At 30.5% G+C, this 18,238-nt stretch overlaps 1 protein-coding gene across 1 annotated transcript in view; it reads left to right on the top strand.

The window, feature by feature from the left end:
* The window catches only part of Sec63 (translocation protein Sec63), a 45,706-nt gene that overhangs the window by 12,759 nt on the left and 14,709 nt on the right, over positions 1 to 18,238 (top strand). The window contains exons 8-17 of the mRNA XM_076491283.1: positions 1,264 to 1,372; positions 2,222 to 2,316; positions 4,022 to 4,154; positions 7,529 to 7,621; positions 10,412 to 10,560; positions 13,037 to 13,184; positions 14,285 to 14,427; positions 14,952 to 15,167; positions 16,045 to 16,302; positions 17,916 to 18,014. Coding sequence (XP_076347398.1) covers positions 1,264 to 1,372; positions 2,222 to 2,316; positions 4,022 to 4,154; positions 7,529 to 7,621; positions 10,412 to 10,560; positions 13,037 to 13,184; positions 14,285 to 14,427; positions 14,952 to 15,167; positions 16,045 to 16,302; positions 17,916 to 18,014 — 1,443 coding nt within the window. The remainder of the gene's footprint in view (positions 1 to 1,263; positions 1,373 to 2,221; positions 2,317 to 4,021; positions 4,155 to 7,528; positions 7,622 to 10,411; positions 10,561 to 13,036; positions 13,185 to 14,284; positions 14,428 to 14,951; positions 15,168 to 16,044; positions 16,303 to 17,915; positions 18,015 to 18,238) is intronic.

Below are 18,238 nucleotides of genomic sequence, written 5' to 3'. Positions count from 1 at the left end.
AAGTATAATCATTTTAGTTTTGAAAATACTATGGAAATATTCATTGTATCTATAGAAAAATGCACACATCCAAAAAGGCCAATAATTAAGTTACATCCACTGGTTTATCGGGAATTTGAAGGGGAACATGTCTTAACATACATATTTGTATATAATTTATATATATTTCTGCAGTATTTAAACTTTATTTATTACTTCCTTAACATTAGTTAAAATGAGTGTTATAATCTGTCACTTTATTGGTGTCACTCAACTGCTGTGAATTATGACTGTTGAAATTGTAATTTTGGAAACCATGAATAGGATTTTGAGTGAGCTAGATGCAAGTTGAAACCAAAGAACATAAAACTGCAAAAATATTGCATAGTGAAATTAGAATTGTAGGGAAAAACTAGTGGAAATTAAAAATACAAGTCAAAAGTAGGGGTCATGACCACATTCCCTTCCCTGGTTATGCATGTGGTTACATACTTCCGTAAACATTAATGATAGTCAATGGTGCATGAGGTAATGATAATATAAGGTTTCAGACTTAGAACTACACAGTTTGAATTGTGTCAAAAAGATTATAAACAAATATTAATTTCAAAAGGTGTAAGCATTTTGCTGAAGAATCATAGTATTAGATGGAGATGCATAAAATATTTAATTGAAAGAAATAATGATTTGTATTTCAAAACAAATCCTTAACATAATTTATTTCAAACAATGTCCTTAATTTAGATGTAAAGTTATATTTTCATGAAATACTTGAGCTTGTACTTCCTGAAGCTGCCTTGAAATTGAATATAATAAATTAATTTTTCACTGAACAGTAAAATTGGAAATTATTAAATTTTTAATTGCTAAAGGGACTCCAGGCTAGTAAGATAAGAGTGATTATTTATTTGTACAAGAGCAGAAACACTAGACTTTTAATGCAAGCTAAACCTGGAATTTTTTTAAATTGGTGTTAGGTAACACACATTAAAGAAAAGGTTATTTCTTAACAGTGTTTTTACCTTGGGAATAGATTGTATGGAAGACACATTTAAACATACAGCCTGTGTTATTTTATTGCATATCTTGTATAGTGCCTGTTCTAATCTTGTAGCAAATAGAAATACATGATCTATTAAAAATAAGAGAAATGGTTCCTAAAAGGCTAATTTATTGTTTAATTCATGATAGTTTACAAGTATTTCAAGAAATTAGTTAACTTTATTAATATTCATTAAATATCAGTTTATATTTTAAGAAGATACTGATTGTTTTTTTTTTCAGGGTATTTGGTGGTACAGGTCCATGAAATTTGGTGGTGACCAAGTGCTGCTGGATACCACTCAACTATATTTCTATTTTATTCACAAAAGTCCTCAAATGATTCTTAAACGTAAGTTGTTCATTAGAACAATAAAAATATGGCTTATTTGTACTGTATAAATGATATTTCAATGAGATCAAAGATAGTGTTTTTTATTACTAATCATCCCTCACAACCTTAAGATATAATAACAATTGTTTGTTATGCACTGAACAACTTCTAAACTTTTAGGGTTTTATGTATTCTTATATAAGTATCTCATTGCCAACTTTTCATTTCAAATGTTATTGTAACATTCTAAATTTGTATAATCTCAGAATACTTGTAACAACAGTATACATCAAACTAGTAACAATAATCATAAATTCATGATAGTGTTCACTAACTTATTGCTTATTAAGTAACTAATAACTTATAACTCATTAAACATTCTAGATAGTAGTAATGATACTTAATAAAATGGTTACAACAGTCTCAAATAGTAACTACCCTTGAAAATTTTGATACTGATTACAGTTTGAAGTATTAATTTTGTTGAGTGGATACTTGACTTTTTTTGTTTGGAAGAAATGCATGTTTGTAATGGTATATTTACTTTTAAAAAAATAAAATTATGACATTATGTACTTTAAGTTCTTTCCTTGTATTTCATATTTGATTAATGAATCCACGTAAATTTATGTCATAAATGAGAAGATGTTTTTATAGTTTTTGATTCAGTTGCAACAGAGTTATCAAAGTGTCTTGAAGTCTCATAACTGAAACTCTCTAGGAAATTAAAACCATGTTTATTTCTGGGGAGAAACGTTTTTCTTACCTGTACTAAATATGAAGATAAAAGTGATTGAAACTTTCACCAAGTAAAAGGTCTGATTGAATGACTACTGATGCGTGAGAATTATTTTATTCCTTTTGCAGGTGTTTTAATGGTCTTAGCTGCTTCTTTAGAATTTGCGAGGACGCATAATAGTGAAATAGTGGAAAGACCTAGTGATAATATTGAAGTTCCCAAGGTAAATCTGCCAAATCAAATAATTTTAAGTTAATATTGCTGATGATAGTATTATACTTAACATTGCATAATGTAGAGCTTGAGCTTATCAGTTAATCTATTTCACCTGATTAGAAATTTACTTAAAAACAAAGTATTCCTAAAATATGTAGCATTTTTAGTTATGATAAAGAAAATACATTGTTATAAGAATGTCATTTACTTCTGTAAAGCTTATTGTTATGGAAGCTGGTTATATATTGGTTCATCATGTGATTGGTCATTTAGTATACACTTGCAGATAAACGTGTTTGAGATTGTTTTAACATCTTTTACAGTTTGTGACATATAACTTCTGTATACTATATAATTGTCATGAACAATAAAAGCAACTTCACTCTAATGCTTAAAGTGAGTGTGTTTGAACAATCCTTAAATTTCCTCTGATATATTTAGCTATTTGATGGGATAGAATGTAGCTTTTTGTGAACATTCCTTACACATTCTATGGGATTTAAACAAAATCTTCTGTGGACTTGAATCTGGATTCTTTATTTAATATTATGTTTTAGTTTATTGTACTCAAACACCTGCATAAGTAAAATAACATATTTAATGAAAATAAAGTAATTTTTTGAAAAATAAACTGATTTTGACTAATACTATTTTAAGTCAGACATATTTCTAACTAGTCTGACCTGTTGCCATTCTCAAAGGTCAGATTTTAAACTACTAATAAATGTGTCAGATGTTGCAGTGTTCTTACAGTTTGTAGCCAGAAGTGGTGACTACTTCAGTTCAAAAAATAAAGTATCAAAATGTGGTAATGAATTTCATTTAAGCTCAAACTGACTTGCTACATCAGATGAAACTTCCTGATCACCAATTTAAAAAAAAAATATCAATTCTAAGGAAAAAGAAAATATTTTTAATATTGTTTTTTCCAAAAATGTGTTTTATCACAAACTTGGTACTTCCGTGACATAAAACATAAAATTATTTGTTTGTTCAAAGTATTGTGTAATCTAAATGAATATTTCTAGAGTGAGGAATAAAAATTAAGGGATGTCAATGATAATTCTTGGTCCTAAAAGATTTTTGAGAAATGTTGTGTACACTGAAAATACTTGGACATTTTGAAAGTAAGAGAAAGAGAATGACTTTTTTACTTCCAGCATAAAAACAAAATATTCTGACACTTAAGTTTTATAACTTTATTAAATATTTTTTATCATAAAATTATGACTTCACTGGAAAGTGATTTATGAAATAAAGAACTGTTTAAGACACTTTCATGCAGTATGCCCATTTGTTGAGTAATGTAAATAATTATGAACTTTGATAACCTACTGAAATCTTTTAATAGCAGCTACAACTCAATTTAAATTGTTAAGTAACTGTGCTTGAGGTTTTTGAAACCTGGTTTGAATATGAAGTTATGAAACTTAATCTATGGTTATGATAATATTTAAAGTGTAGGTTTTCGAAACAATGTGTGTCCAAATTTTAAAGGTTTTGGAACTGTAAGATTTCCAGTACTGATTATAATGTTCACATGAATCTAAAATAGTTGATTGTCACTTCAGGTATCAAGTAGATGTTATACATATCTGTTTGTTATAAAAATGGTTTTAAAGGTCTGTATTTTGCCTTAAAGTATGTATGTGTTTGTGTTTCTTTGAGGGAGGTGTGCTTTAGAAACTCATATTTGTCTTTATAATTATTAGCTTATAAAAGAATTGCCAAGCCTTGGTGAGAAGAACAAAGAACCACCACTTAGTTTTAGCTACAGTATCAAGGCTAGAGCATTACTACATTCCCATTTAAGTCGTCTTGATCTTCCACCAACGTTAGAAGAAGGTTAGTAAATGGCTGATAATAACTAATTATGGGATAAAAGCACTGCTTTGTTCACATTTTTCTTCTAATGATGTTAGTACAAGGTTCAAAAACTGTTGCTGATAATCAGGTTTGATTCAAAGGAAACATTTTTGTACTCAAATTTTTTTTTCCTTAATTTTCCACCAACCTTAGAAGAACCTTACTTTATTAACATTGAAATTAATTTGATTTCACCATCTTAAGAAAGAGGTAAGTAGTATTGTATTAACAACAAGTATCGACATAAAGTATGACTTTAATATGCATGTTTAAATATTATGCTGTGGGTGGTCACTGTAGTGGTTTGAGTATAACTGTAAAAATTCCAGAAGCACAGAAGCAAGGATTGTGTATGTTATAAAAATAAAATATAGATAAGTAAATATGAAGTATGGACAGAAAGCTCTGGAAATCATACTTTTACCAATATTTTGATTTGATTGGTGAGACTTCACTTTTAAACAAACTAGTTATGCTGGACTAAGTGATTAATGTTTCTTCTGTTTAAGTTTTTGTACCATTTCAAGTTCTTTGACATAAAATTATTCAGTTTTGATATTTATTAATTTATATTATTGTTTAGTTTATTATGTATATAAAATAAACATTACAGAATATCAGATAATATTGTTAGAGCTATTTATTTATGTTTATATACTTGAATTTTACTACTTTGTTTTCTTCGATCCATATTGGTTAAGTAAAAGCAAAAACAAAAAATTAAAAAATATTAAGATCACATAGTCTTGGTAGCTCTGCCCTTAATCTTCAATGTATATTTAAACCCTATTTTTCTTTTCTTACCTGCTTCTAAATGTAATTTTTATATGTTTATATCATTGAGTCCAGTTATTTTATTCATGAATTAGCAAAACTTATGTTTCTTTATGAGTTTGCTAACCAGTTGTGTGTCCTGGAGTCAATGTTATGAACAATTCTTTGATAAAAATTAATCTTTTATAACTTGCTGAAAGTCAAGTTTGGCACAGTTGTTAGTATGGAGGTATCATGATTTGCAACCTTGGGTACATTATAAAAGTGATTGTCAGATTCCATTAACTGGTTTGATAAGGGTAACCCAAGAATTGATGGTGGGTGGTATTGAGTGAATGCTTTGTCTTTTAGTCTGTAATTTCAAAATTATTGACAATTAATGCAGATAACTATTATGTAGTTGTGTGCAAAGTACAACAAACAAAGTATACTGTTAAGTAAATAATCTATTCAGTAGTTTAAGTTTTTTAAACACAGTGAATAGATAAGCCTTTTAAAGCCCAGCTTTTTTTTAAGGGTGAGTTCATATTTTTTAAAACACTGTTACAAAAAATTATCTATAGAAATTTTAAGAGTAATTTATTGCTTTATGAAATTTAGGATTTTTCAAAAGTGAATTCTAAGCCCAAATTAGATTTAAGGCCATGATTTTGCTAACTGGATCTTTGTGTTCATTAGTTAAATTATTACGTTTCAACTTCATTTGTTATTAAGGACAGGATCAGACAAGTGTGTGAATTCATGTACTTCCTAGTTTCACTTTTTAACTTCAGGAAAAATCCTATTCTACAAAACAACTTTTAACATTTTATAGTTGAGACAATTAAAATTGGTGCTTTTAACCACATATCAGCAACAATAAATGAAATCTGAGCTTTAGAATATGATTTGCATACCAAGAATGTTGATAAAGTTCTCCTTTGAAAAGCAAGGAAGTGAAAATTATTGAACTGTGTATTTGAAATCCAGTAATTAAATTGGCTGAAATGTTTACTTTATTAGCAGAATTTGGGGTTAAGATTCTTTCTAGTAACACTTTTCATATAATTCAGAAAAATTAGTAAAACTATATTTTTACTTACAATTAATGCCAAGTTAAATGCACTTCTGTAATTTTATGTAAATCATCTACATTCAGTAAATATTAGAAGTAATGGTGTAGTTTCTGTGTGAAACATAATTAACAAATAGAAAATGTTAAAATTTGTAAAGAGATCCCTTATTACCCTAATAAATAATAAGTCTCATTATAATAAATTGTTACCCATATCTCCACATGATACCAAATACTAGATGTTTAAAATTGTTACTTTCAGAAAAAAAAGTATTAAAAAACTACTAGTATTCAAGAAAGAGCTCAAGCAGACTATTAATGTATGTAATTAAAATTATGTTGAAAGTATGAACTGTTTATACACAACTATGTTTGTCTAGTCATAGAAGAACAAGTGTAAGGAAAAATTTTTTTTTATAAGGTGGCATCTGTGGGCTACAAGGTTATAGTGTATCATGAAGCTTTATAAATTTTGCATATAATAATAATAAACTAGGTAGTCAAAGATCATAAAGACTGTTTTTCTCTATCAAATGATGATAAAATTATAGTTACTGCTATAACTAGGTAGGTGCTAGGCCTATTGAAGAAAGATGAGGATGAATGAAAATAAGAAATCTCAGTTTTGGCTATTCGCCGGCTTTCGACTTTGGGATGCTCTGGATAGCTGAAAAGCAGCATATACACCAGAGATAGAGCAACTATGTCAGGTAGCTCTTGATATCTAGCTTCTGATGACCTGTATGTGTATTATTTTTTGTTTTACTCATTCGTTCCATACTTTATATTGGGGTTCACTCCCTAAAAATATCTATTGTGTAGTGTACAAAGCATTGAGTTTTCTACATGTTACACTCACCTAGTGTTGAAATGTATGGACTGGTAAATCCTGTCTCACCCTGTACTTAAGCTTTTTAAGGGAACATCAAATTTCTGGAAGAAAGTTAATTTTAAGGGTAATAACATCATTTACACTAGAATTATGATTTTTCGTGTTTTTTTTTTTTTAATTTTAGATATAATAATAATAAATTAGGTACTCAAAGATCCTGAAGACTGTTATGCTCTATCAAATGATGGTAAAATGATAGTTACTGCTATAACTAGGTAGGTGCTAGGCCCATTGAAGAAAAGTGATGATAGACAAAAATGCAAAAATCTTTGTTTTTGGCTGTTTGGTGGTTTTGACTTTGGGATGCTCTGGATAGCTGAAAAATGGCACATGCACCAAATGTAGAGCAACTATGTCTGGTAGCTCCTCATATTTTCTTGCTTTTGATGACTTGTAGAAAAGAAAATCCAGGTGGCTTTTGTATTGCTTTAACTTGGGTGTCTGTCATCCCCACATAGAGTGCTAGCACACTCTACTGATAACTCAACATAATATTTTATGACCTATATATAATATTAAAATCACTTTATTTGCAGGGATTTCTGTGTTGCTGCTGATGTGTGAGTAGTAGATGCTTATTAGTATTGTGTTTTGTGCACCTGATTTCAATGAAAACCATTTTCCTCATTTCAGATAAACTTTACATTGTGAAAAAATGTCCGTACTTACTACAAGAGTTTGTCCAGTGTGTTGCTCAGCTCACCATGTTAGCCATGGCTGGTAGAGGTATGTTTGAGTTTGGAAAATTAATACCTTTATTTCAAGTTTCTTGAAGAGACTGCTGTATATAGATGTATACAAGCAATATAAAATACTATGTAAGATCAACTGGAAAAACAACACCTAAAGTTAGGAATGGGATCTTGTTTGTAAGATATTTTCAACAATATTTAATTTGTACAAACATTTCTGTTAATTGTTAAAATAAATATTTGGATTTTAATATATTGTCTTGATATAATAAGAAATGTGTTTTTTGAGTTATTGATATTTACTGTTTTACACTTTCTGTGATATGAAAAAAATGTTTGTTTTCCAGACCAGTGAGTGCCTGGAGGTAAAAACAATAACTATTTTCACAGTTTTGTACTTTAAAATATTTCAGAATTGATATTTTGTCATTTTATAATACTTATTTTATGTACTTGCAAATAAAAAATGGAAAAAAGCAACACTTCAACTCACAAAGCTGCACAGCTCCAGGAAGTCTTACCTGTAAAAAAAATACAATTCATAGTTTTCTTAGAATTTGTCTGTTTGTCCAAAAGAATAGGCTTGTATGTGCTAAGAATCCATTCTTCTATGATGAAACATTAGACAACCCTTAACAGGTTTCCAATATGATACCTTTTTCTTTTATAGTAGCTTTTCTTGTTCAGTGCTGTCCTCCATTCGGAAAATTTTTTCACTTGTAACTAGACTTTAAACTTCCATCTTCTCCATGATCAGGATAGTTCCATGAGTCTTTGAGTGTAAAACATTGCAAGAAACCTCCACCAATAGACTTGTGATACTACCCTTCTTTTCAATTTCATCTATCCATCACTTCTCATTAGGCAGATGTCTAGTGCATGTGTTTTGAATTTGTGCTGATTTAATGTAATAATTTCTTTCTTTGTTTGAACTAGTGCTTTAATATTCCTGTTTTTCTTTCTCTAGTTTGTTCCCTTTTTCCATATTTTTTCTCAGTTTTCAGCTTGTTTTAAGTTAATTAGGAACTCTGAATTCCATGTTATGATCTTAGCTACCATTGTACTTTGAGTGTCATGATACAGACTTCAGGAGTGAGGTCTTGGCTGAGAATGTTGTAGCCATCATTCACAGGGATATTGACTTTTACATGAATCAGCTTTTTTCTCTCAGTAATGTCCAGGCTTCTTCTGTCCCTGTAGAACCTGCTTATAACAAGGAGAGAATTTTAACTGCCTCTCTTCATCTCATTGTGATTTGTGGGAAAGTGACAAGAACTAGTTTAAGTGGAGAAGGACAGTAAAATTTGTAATAAATTTAAAAGACTTTGGAGAAAAACACAAAAGTAGAAAGATTATTTATAGTTGCATTGGACACTTTTTTATTTTTGAAAATGTTATTGAGTGAAATTATATTCCATTGAGAGTTACTGAATGTTTCTCCTATGACAAGACATTAGACACCCCTTAACCCTTCCATTATAGGTTGGGTGTAATCCATTCAGCTTATAACTATGAGTTAATTATACTATTAATTTTGGTAATGTGTACATATCTTATGTAACACTTTGCTGGTTATTGGTAACATTATTATACTTTCATACACAAAATATCAAGTTTTTAATTAAGTATTAAAATCTTTAAATTAAATATTTTCTCATAAAATGTTTTCTTTTAGAATGTTGACTCTCCAACATTTATCATTAAAAATACTTTTATGCATCAAAAAAATTTCAAATTTCACAAGTCAAATTTTTATAACATTTTGATAATTATCAATTGTTTTTAAGTAAAAACTTGAAAGGAAGTGTTTCATATTATGTATACAAGCATTGCTAATAAATTGTAAGATTTTGATGTGTACATCATTCTTAGTAAAGAGGGGATGTAAAACCTAGATATTATAAAGCATGCAAAACCTGATTTAAAATTTCTTTGTTCATTCAAACCATATTTTCCAGCTAAAAAGTTTAGTCTGCCAGAAAGATTTAAGAGAATAGCTTCTAGCTGTTATGTTTTTGTGTATTTAATTAATGTTACTGTAAACAGATGAAGAGTTATGTGAGTAATCTTAATCTTAATCTTAAGAGTAAAAATTCTTGAAATTTGACAGCATATAAGTATATGTGTATTTCTTTTTTACTAGTATAAAATGCCTGCAATCTGTTGTGAGATTCAAGTACTGATGAAGCTCCTCCATTAGCCCCAATTACCTCTATAGCTATCCTAAAGGGTCCATAATCTTAGACTCTATTAGAACACTACACATACATATAAGCTTCTGTGCCAAGTTTGGTTCTGCTAGCTTATGAATGGAGTTGTTAGTAGAATTTCAAACATGGCTCTACTTAGGTAGAAGTTGAAAACCTATTCTTAAACTCTATCATGCTTAGGTAATCTTCCAGGGGAATTTTAGTTCTCTTGGTAGTGAGGGCTATGCCATACAAATAAGGACACCTCAACCACTGAGTCTTCCTGTCAAGTTACTCCTGCTGGCCACAGATCTGTAGACGGGAGTTAGCTGGACGTACTAACAAAGCTGCAAGCTAAGGTGTATCTATTTTGATTGATGAAGTAATCTATGTTTTCAGGAAGTTGAGTTTTGAGCATCTAGCTGATGAGTTCATGATTTTCATTCTTTCTAATTGAAGTTGCTTGTCTTTAGCTTATTGTATTAATGTACCATTCAAATTGGTGAATTTTGTGATTCTGCTTTAGAATCAATAATCTGGTATGGTTGGTTAAAAGAATATTTTGCTCAAGTATTTGAATTACAATAAAATATAGAATACAATATTCTGTTATGTGTATTTTTGTTATTTTATAGTACCAAGAAAACCAAAACTTGAAACTGTAGAAAATGCCATGAAATTATGTCCAATGATTGTTCAAGCCATGTGGGACAATAAACGTTCCTTGTTACAGCTTCCTCACATAACAGAAGAAGTTATTAACCGTCATTTTACGACACGAAAGGTTAGGACTGTGGTTTTATTAACCTGCATGAATGTTTATCATTTAAAGTTTTATTATCACATGCACTTTTTGATGACAGTTTTAAATGTCATTGTTGCATGTGTTTCATATGTTACTAACATTTTTCTCCACAATATATAGTGGCCAAAATACTCATTATATTTTACTAATTACTCACTGCTTTGTTTATTATACTCACTGGTGTTATTAATATAGCTTAAACACGTGCAACAGTGTGCAATTAAAATGTTTTTCTTCTGGAACTATATATAGGCAGTAAAGAAACATTTTATTGAAATTATCAGTCTTATTGTGATATAATGTCACAACAGCTACTGTTAAATAAAAACTGTTTCTATGAGGTAATAATGATAAATTATTATCAGACTTGTGTTTTAATGTCACACCAGCTACAAGTTTGGTTTGGTTTGTTTTGAATTTTGCACAAAGCTACTCAAGGACTATCTGCGCTAGCCTTTTCTAATTTAGCAGTGTAAGACTAGAGGGAAGGCAGCTAGTCGTCACCACCCACCGTCAATTCATGGACTACTCTTTTACTTATGAATAGTGGGATTAACTGTCACGTTATAATGCAGAAAGGGCGAGCATGCTTGGTGCAATGAGGATTTGAACCCGTGACCCTCAGATTACGAGTCGAACGCCTTAACCCACCTGGCCATGCCGGGCCACCAGCTACAAGTAAACAAGCTGCTTTTATGAGATAGAAATGACAATGTTTAACTAACAGTAAACGTTAAATTGTCATTAAGTAGAAATATTCATAAAGAACAGAATGATTGAAGTTATAGTTTATTTCCAATTTTATATCCATTGAATTATTACTGTTTTCTTTTATTTTATTTGACAGGCCTTTACTATAAAATAAATATTTTAAGTTTTAAGAAATGAAATATATACAGATTTAACAGGTTAAATAATTAGTGAGCCACACTTCTTTGGCATGCTTGTGTGGTTATTAAATTTACATTATCTCAAAGAAATATAGTACAAGTCAGAACTTTAATTTTATGGCTTCAAAAGTTGAATCTACACACATCAAGTCTCAATATTTTAGAGAGAATTTCAGATTTGATATACTACTGTGTATTCTTTCCTTATGGAAGTTACTAAGTCCTGTTTTTTTTTAAGGTTTAATTTGTGAGTTTTTAAACAGATTTGTTGAAACTACTCAGTAATTGGCAATATTATTTTATTACATTGAACATTTTTCTCAATATATACTCTTCAAAACAAGAAATGCAAAATGGATGTTTTTGTTATTTTAAAGAGAAATATATGTAATAACGTTACAAGGTCAGAGTATGTGATGTTACACGTGTTAAGGCACTGTTTCTCAAACCAAAATGACAATAAAAGTTGTGCACTTTGAAAACGGAGGAAAACATCGGATTTTTTGCCAAAACGCATGCGTGTCCAATAAATTTGTTTGAGAGAACTGCATGTTCTGCAAGTGCAACATGTGCAAAATCCTTATAAAAGTGACGGGTTCTCGGTTTCCATAGCTCAGTGTTAAGCCACCGACACGCAATACAGTTACGCCAAGACTGACTGAAGCACAACACAACAACGCCATTGGTCACTTGGAAGCAGGCGAATCTCGATCAGATGTTGCCAGAGCTATGAATGTCCACCCAAGCACCATCACAAGGCTATTGAATCATCACCAACAACATGGATCAACTCGTGACCGTCCACGATCTGGCAGACCTCGTGTGACCACGCCCGCACAAGATGCAACATCCAGTTACGTCACCTTTGGGATAGGACCACCACTGAGACGTCTACTGCCTCAACCATACCAGGGCTGCGTAGGTTTTCCGATCAGACCGTATGCCACCGTCTACGAGATTCTTAGGCCCCATGTGCAGCCCATCATGGTGAACATCAACGACGCTTTTCAACATGACAATGCCTGTCTTCACACAGCCCGACTCACCACTGTCTTCTTGAGACAACACAACATCAACGTTCTTCCCTGGCCCTCCAGATCACCAGATTTAAACCCCATCGAACATCTTTGGGACGAGTTGGACCAACGTATGCGATGGCGACAACCGCAACCACAGACTACCTCAGCTTGCAGCAGCTTTGCAGGCTGAGTAGACAGCCATTCCACAGAATGTGATTTGCCATCTCATCGCTTCCATGGGCAGGAGATGCCAAGCAGTTATTGATGCTCATGGGGGGGCATACTCGTTATTGACGTTGAGTGACGTTAAACTTCACCGAGTGAGTGTGGACTTCGCCTTTGCAGACTTTGGATGTTCAGCAGTGAATGTGCAAAGTTTCACACATGTCATACAGAACTACCCGGAATAAACTTGTTAACAATGTGTCTCATATTTTGCCTTTTGCGTTTCTTTTTTTGAAGAGTATATATTTTTTCAGCTATAATTTTAGGTCAGAAAGTTTGTTTGGAATGTCTGAAGTATTTCTGATTTTTTTTTATCTTCAGCGTAACATTCGCAATATTATTCAGCTAGCAGAGATGAAGTCTGATGAGAGACGGGCTCTCCTGCGAGGGCTGTCTGATAATGAGTATGCTGATGTGATGAGTGTTTTAACAAAGTTTCCTGTACTTGATGTTGATGTAAGATCTGAAGGTGAGATTGCTTCAAAATTCTAAGTAATTATACCCAATACCAAAAATGTTAACATGCTAGATATTAGTAAGTAATATTTATATGAAATAAAAGTTGAAACATTTACTGAGAAATACTTCTAATAACTAGTGTTGTCACTGTATAATTAAAGTATGCATGTATCAGAAATTACAGAAAAAAAGTGAATAACAAAAGTTGCATGTAAGACAACAAACATTGTTTCATATTACTTAGAATTGGCTCTAGTGGTTTTTAGCTACTATGCACTTTACAAAACCTTAACCATACTCCAGACAAACGTTTATTGGGAGTTTTAAGAGGTGGTGATAAAATAATAACAAGTATCAGAATCTATGAGTTACAGTTACATTGCACTTTCTGCTGTCTCATAAGGAGGGTTTTTTATTAACAAGTAGGTAGAAATAAAGAACAATCCTGAGTGGTCGTATATTGTGTGAAGTATTATAGTTCAACATATATGATATGTAAATGGCATATCAAAGGTGTTCTATTTGTCAGCAGCTAGTGCAAAGCAGAAATATCTTGTGTATTTAGGCAAGCAGATTTTTTTCAAAAGAAAGAATTTTAAAGAGAAATGCAGATATGTGCAGGAGGACACTGATGAATTGCATAAATATGTCCATAGTTTTTCAGATAAGATATTACAAATTTCTCTTTGATAACAAAATTGATTAGCATAATGTGTATCAAGGTAAATTTTTTAGCATTAAAAAACATTTAGAGAAAAATGTTTAGTAATGTGAATTAAAAAACAAAATTGTAAAGATATATTGCATTTATATATTTTTCATTTTATTGCAAAAGTAAGCAAAAAATGTGTAATAGCAAACCTGAGGTTTTATGTGCTGTAAACATTGCTAACTTTCAGGACATTCTTTTTGTTCTATGCAAATTGTGATTTTGGTGTTTGGAAACTCAAAAATTCTTGACATTTTTTATGTGTCATTTCTATTAGGTTATTTGAATCTTTTCAATTTCAATTACTGAAATTTTTGTACTCGTAACCATTAGTGTGTTCAGGTATATAGCTGAGTGAAATTTCCTATTTCAAGTTTTATTTATTACTTATCCACGAGCAGTATTAGATGATGAAGACTTGGGTACAATTACGGCTGGAGCCCTTGTCACTGTTACTGTATCTTTGACTCGTCATGATTTGGATGAATTCATGAATCAGGAAAGTGACATAAATAATGTTGAAGACCAGCAAGAAGAAGAAGAGGTATCTTTTTTTCCACTTTCTAAGATATCTTTGACTGTTTTTTCATCCTAACCAGTTAGCCTCAAAATGTTCTGCTTATTGTTAAAAACATGTTAATGCTATTGCAATTCAGGAAGAGATGTGTGTTTTGAAGTTAATTTATAGAAAATGAATTAAATGAAAATAAAATAAATGTGTTAAAGAATCATTGAAATTGTCATATTTTCAGGATTTGCTGGAGTTAAGATTTTTATAATTACTTTATAGAAAGCAAAAACAAGTTTGAAAATTAATTTTGTATTTTAAATTCTGTTATATTGTAAGTATTTAGCTATTTGGAATTTTGTAAATTTCTGTTAAGTTTAGGCAATTTATAATTTGCTTAAACATTGATTGCAAAAATGTTCCATTGAGACGAGTCTTACCAAGAAGTTGGTTTCAAATAGTTTTGTAACCTGATCAGTATTTCATCATTTTCTGTAAAAGTTTTAGCAGAAACTGCATTTTTGAAAACCTTAACATGTGTATAAAACTGATTTGAACAGGATAACAAAAGTCAAACTGGAAACTCTGAACAGTGTGTCCAAGAACGGAAGCCAAAAGTTTGGGAAAAACAAAAGAAGAAGAAAGGAAAGGGGGGAAAGAGTAAAAAAAAGGGAGGAAGCACTAAGCCAGTAACGAGTCAGCAGCAGAAAAAAACTACAGTATCACAACAACAGAACAGTATTGACCAGAAAACACCTAATATTAACAAAACCAAAGTAAATTGAGAAAAAGTACAATTCATTATTATTTTAATTTTAGTCAAGATAGAATTGTTAAGAGTAATATATTTAATTGTCCACTTTGTATAGAGAAAAGTATAATTTTAAGGTTTAATGTGTTGTAATCATACATAGAATATTAAGGTATGAATTATTTTAAGTGCTTTAGTTAACATCATTAGGCTAGAGTAATTTGTGAAACTTCTGTGATTAAAATGGTCTATGAACCTAATCAAGGTATATAGTTGTGATTCTACTTTAGAATATTCAGTATTTTTCTTATGTTGTTTGTGGTTTAAATTAATCTTTGTTGAGGAATATTTCACACTGTGAAAGATGTCTGAGAATCTGATTTTTGTGGAGAATTATTTATTGAAAGGAAATATTTTTTTAGATGTGAAAATGTAGTAATTTGTTACTGATATAGTTTTTAAAGAAAACATTTCTTTGAAGCTTTTGTTGTATGTACCAGTGTCTACGTGATATAGTTGTGTTATAAGAGTAAACTGAAATTGACCAAAGTGGTTTTGAAGCTATGTATAGTTAAAAATTGTTAACATGTACAAACCACAGTATATTAAGATTTGATTTTTATATGGTCACTGTAATTAAACTGAGCTATATTATTGAATTTTAATATATTTTTGAACAGTTTATGTAACAATTAAACCAAGTTATATTATTAAGTTGTAATTTGTTTTAAAACTATTAGTAATATAAGCTTTAATATTGTAATAAATTTGTTTATAAAATAGTGTGATTAGACTAAGGTGAACAGTGCAGTTGTGATTTTTTTAAATAAAATATTTTAGGACTGTCAGTGTGACCAGAAAAAAACAGATTTTATGTTCACCTCATATATTAAATTTACTAGGAAGAAAAGTCTAATAAAAGGTCAAGGGCTTCTGATGAAAGTAAAGAGTCTGATACAGAATCTGATGTTGGCAGTAGTCATTCTGAATCTGTTGCTAGTGAAGATCGAGACCCCAAGCAACCAGAAGCTAATGGTAAAGAAGTGGAAGATGATGATGAAGATTGGGATAAATTCCAGAAAAAAATCTTCAAAAAAGATAAAGTATTAGAGTCCAAGTCCAAGATGTCTCACAGTGTCCATTGTCCATTCTTTCCAGAGGTTTGTTTACTTCTGTAGCTCTTGAAAAAAACAACTTATTTTATAGTAAGTTGAATTTGATTATAAAATAATGATTGACCATCTGTTGATGTTTTTCATCATTCATGCTGGATATTTTGGTAATTCTAAATTGTTTACTATTTGCAGACTTTTTTTTCTGATGTTGAAATTATTTGTCTTTTTTATTAATTCAAATGATCTCTAAATATATGAAAAACAAGTCATAAGTTTCTTTAGGATAAAAATGTTTTTGTTATCACTTTTAGAACACTTGCAGACTTTCAGTTTAGATCTGCAGCAATGCTGGCCTCATTTCATGTATAGGTATATCTGCTATAATTTGACATTTTATAACATGAATTTGGAGTTATTATAACACACTGCATGATTTGGAGTAGTGAATTTTTAAATGTGAAACAATCATGCTAATTGTGTGAGAAGGGGTTTGTTTGAAATTGGAAGAAGCATTGACACTGAAGTTTCTGGAATGCCAAACAAGCAACATCAAATTCCTTTTAAGAGTAAAAAGTTGGTAGAAGGTGTTAAAGTAAAAAAAAATGACAAAAAAACATTTTTAATAAGTTTTTAAACATTTTTGTATTTATTTGTCTTAATTTAATGTCTACTCGTGATATTTGTTTTTTTATTAATAAATATCAATATATGTTGTAAAAGTGGTTTATAAAATTGACATTAATGGAAAAATAATTTTGCAGGAAATTGCACCTGACTTGTAATGTTGTTTCTATGGAAAAATATGCCACTTTTTAGAAGAGCATTTTCCAAATTATAGCACATATTTCTGTACTAGTAACATACAGTTAAATAATATATTCCACATGGATATTTTTGAGTTTTCTCACAAGTGGTGGTGTTGAAGGCAGTTTTGATCTTGTACCAATGTTTTCTTTCAGTATCACTATGTTTAAATATAGAAATGTCTTGAGGCTGTATTTCATCTGTTGGGTTGTCATGATATTTGTAGGAAATGCTCTCTACTTATGTTTAACTCATCAGAATTCCTACTTGCAAGATCTTTCTGCAGTATGTGAGAAGTGCCATCCTCCATCTTCATGCACTCAATTTTTTTTTTTTAACTGTGAATAAATAACGGCTACTTTTCACTGTGTTCCACATTATATTTAGTTTACTTTCTTCAACTAAGTCAAGTTGGGAATTGAGTTTAACATTCCACAAGTAATTTTTGTCTCTGCTTCATTTATCTGCAAGGTTAATCAATTAACATGAGAATACTACACTAAAACTAGGTGTTATAACTCAGCTGTTTTGTATAAGTACTGGATTTGAATAAGAGGTATTCATTAGCTATATTTTCTTAACATTTAAAGCATTATTGAATATGGCTACTTTCAGTTGAAATCCATATTGAGCCCTTTGGGAATAAAAAAAATTGAGTCTTATTGTCTTGTTTTATCACTGTTGTTCTGTTTTTTATATTTCTGTCTGTATTAATACTTGATCATGAAGTTACTTGTGTTTGTATGTTTGGATGTATAAATTAGTGAATTAAAGTATTTCTTGATGTGTGATATACTTGTATTATGAATACAGAGTGGGTTGTGATTTTGTTTTGAATTTTTCATTATTCTTAGGACAAACAGGAGTATTGGTGGATCTACATTGCAGACAAGAAACAGCATGATCTCCTTACTGTACCCTGCCTTATGACCAACCTTGTGCTAAATGAAGAGGTAAATCTTTAACTTGTTTACTTTAAAGGATCACGTTATGTTATGGTATAGTGCTCTAACAGATGCCACTGCAAAGCAACTACAAGGCATTAAAAATGATAACTGAATAATGTTATTGATAAACATGCTTTGAAACAACTGATACCTGCATGTTGCCCATTGGAATTAGCTCAAAGTCCAAAGAGGAGAACCACATGGCTTAGTTCTTTCTTGCATTTGAGTCT

Source organism: Tachypleus tridentatus, chromosome 1, assembly GCF_004210375.1.
Source record: "Tachypleus tridentatus isolate NWPU-2018 chromosome 1, ASM421037v1, whole genome shotgun sequence".
Taxonomy (NCBI): domain Eukaryota; kingdom Metazoa; phylum Arthropoda; class Merostomata; order Xiphosura; family Limulidae; genus Tachypleus; species Tachypleus tridentatus.
Note: the sequence above shows the minus strand (reverse complement) of the source record. Positions and strands in the feature narration are given on the sequence as shown.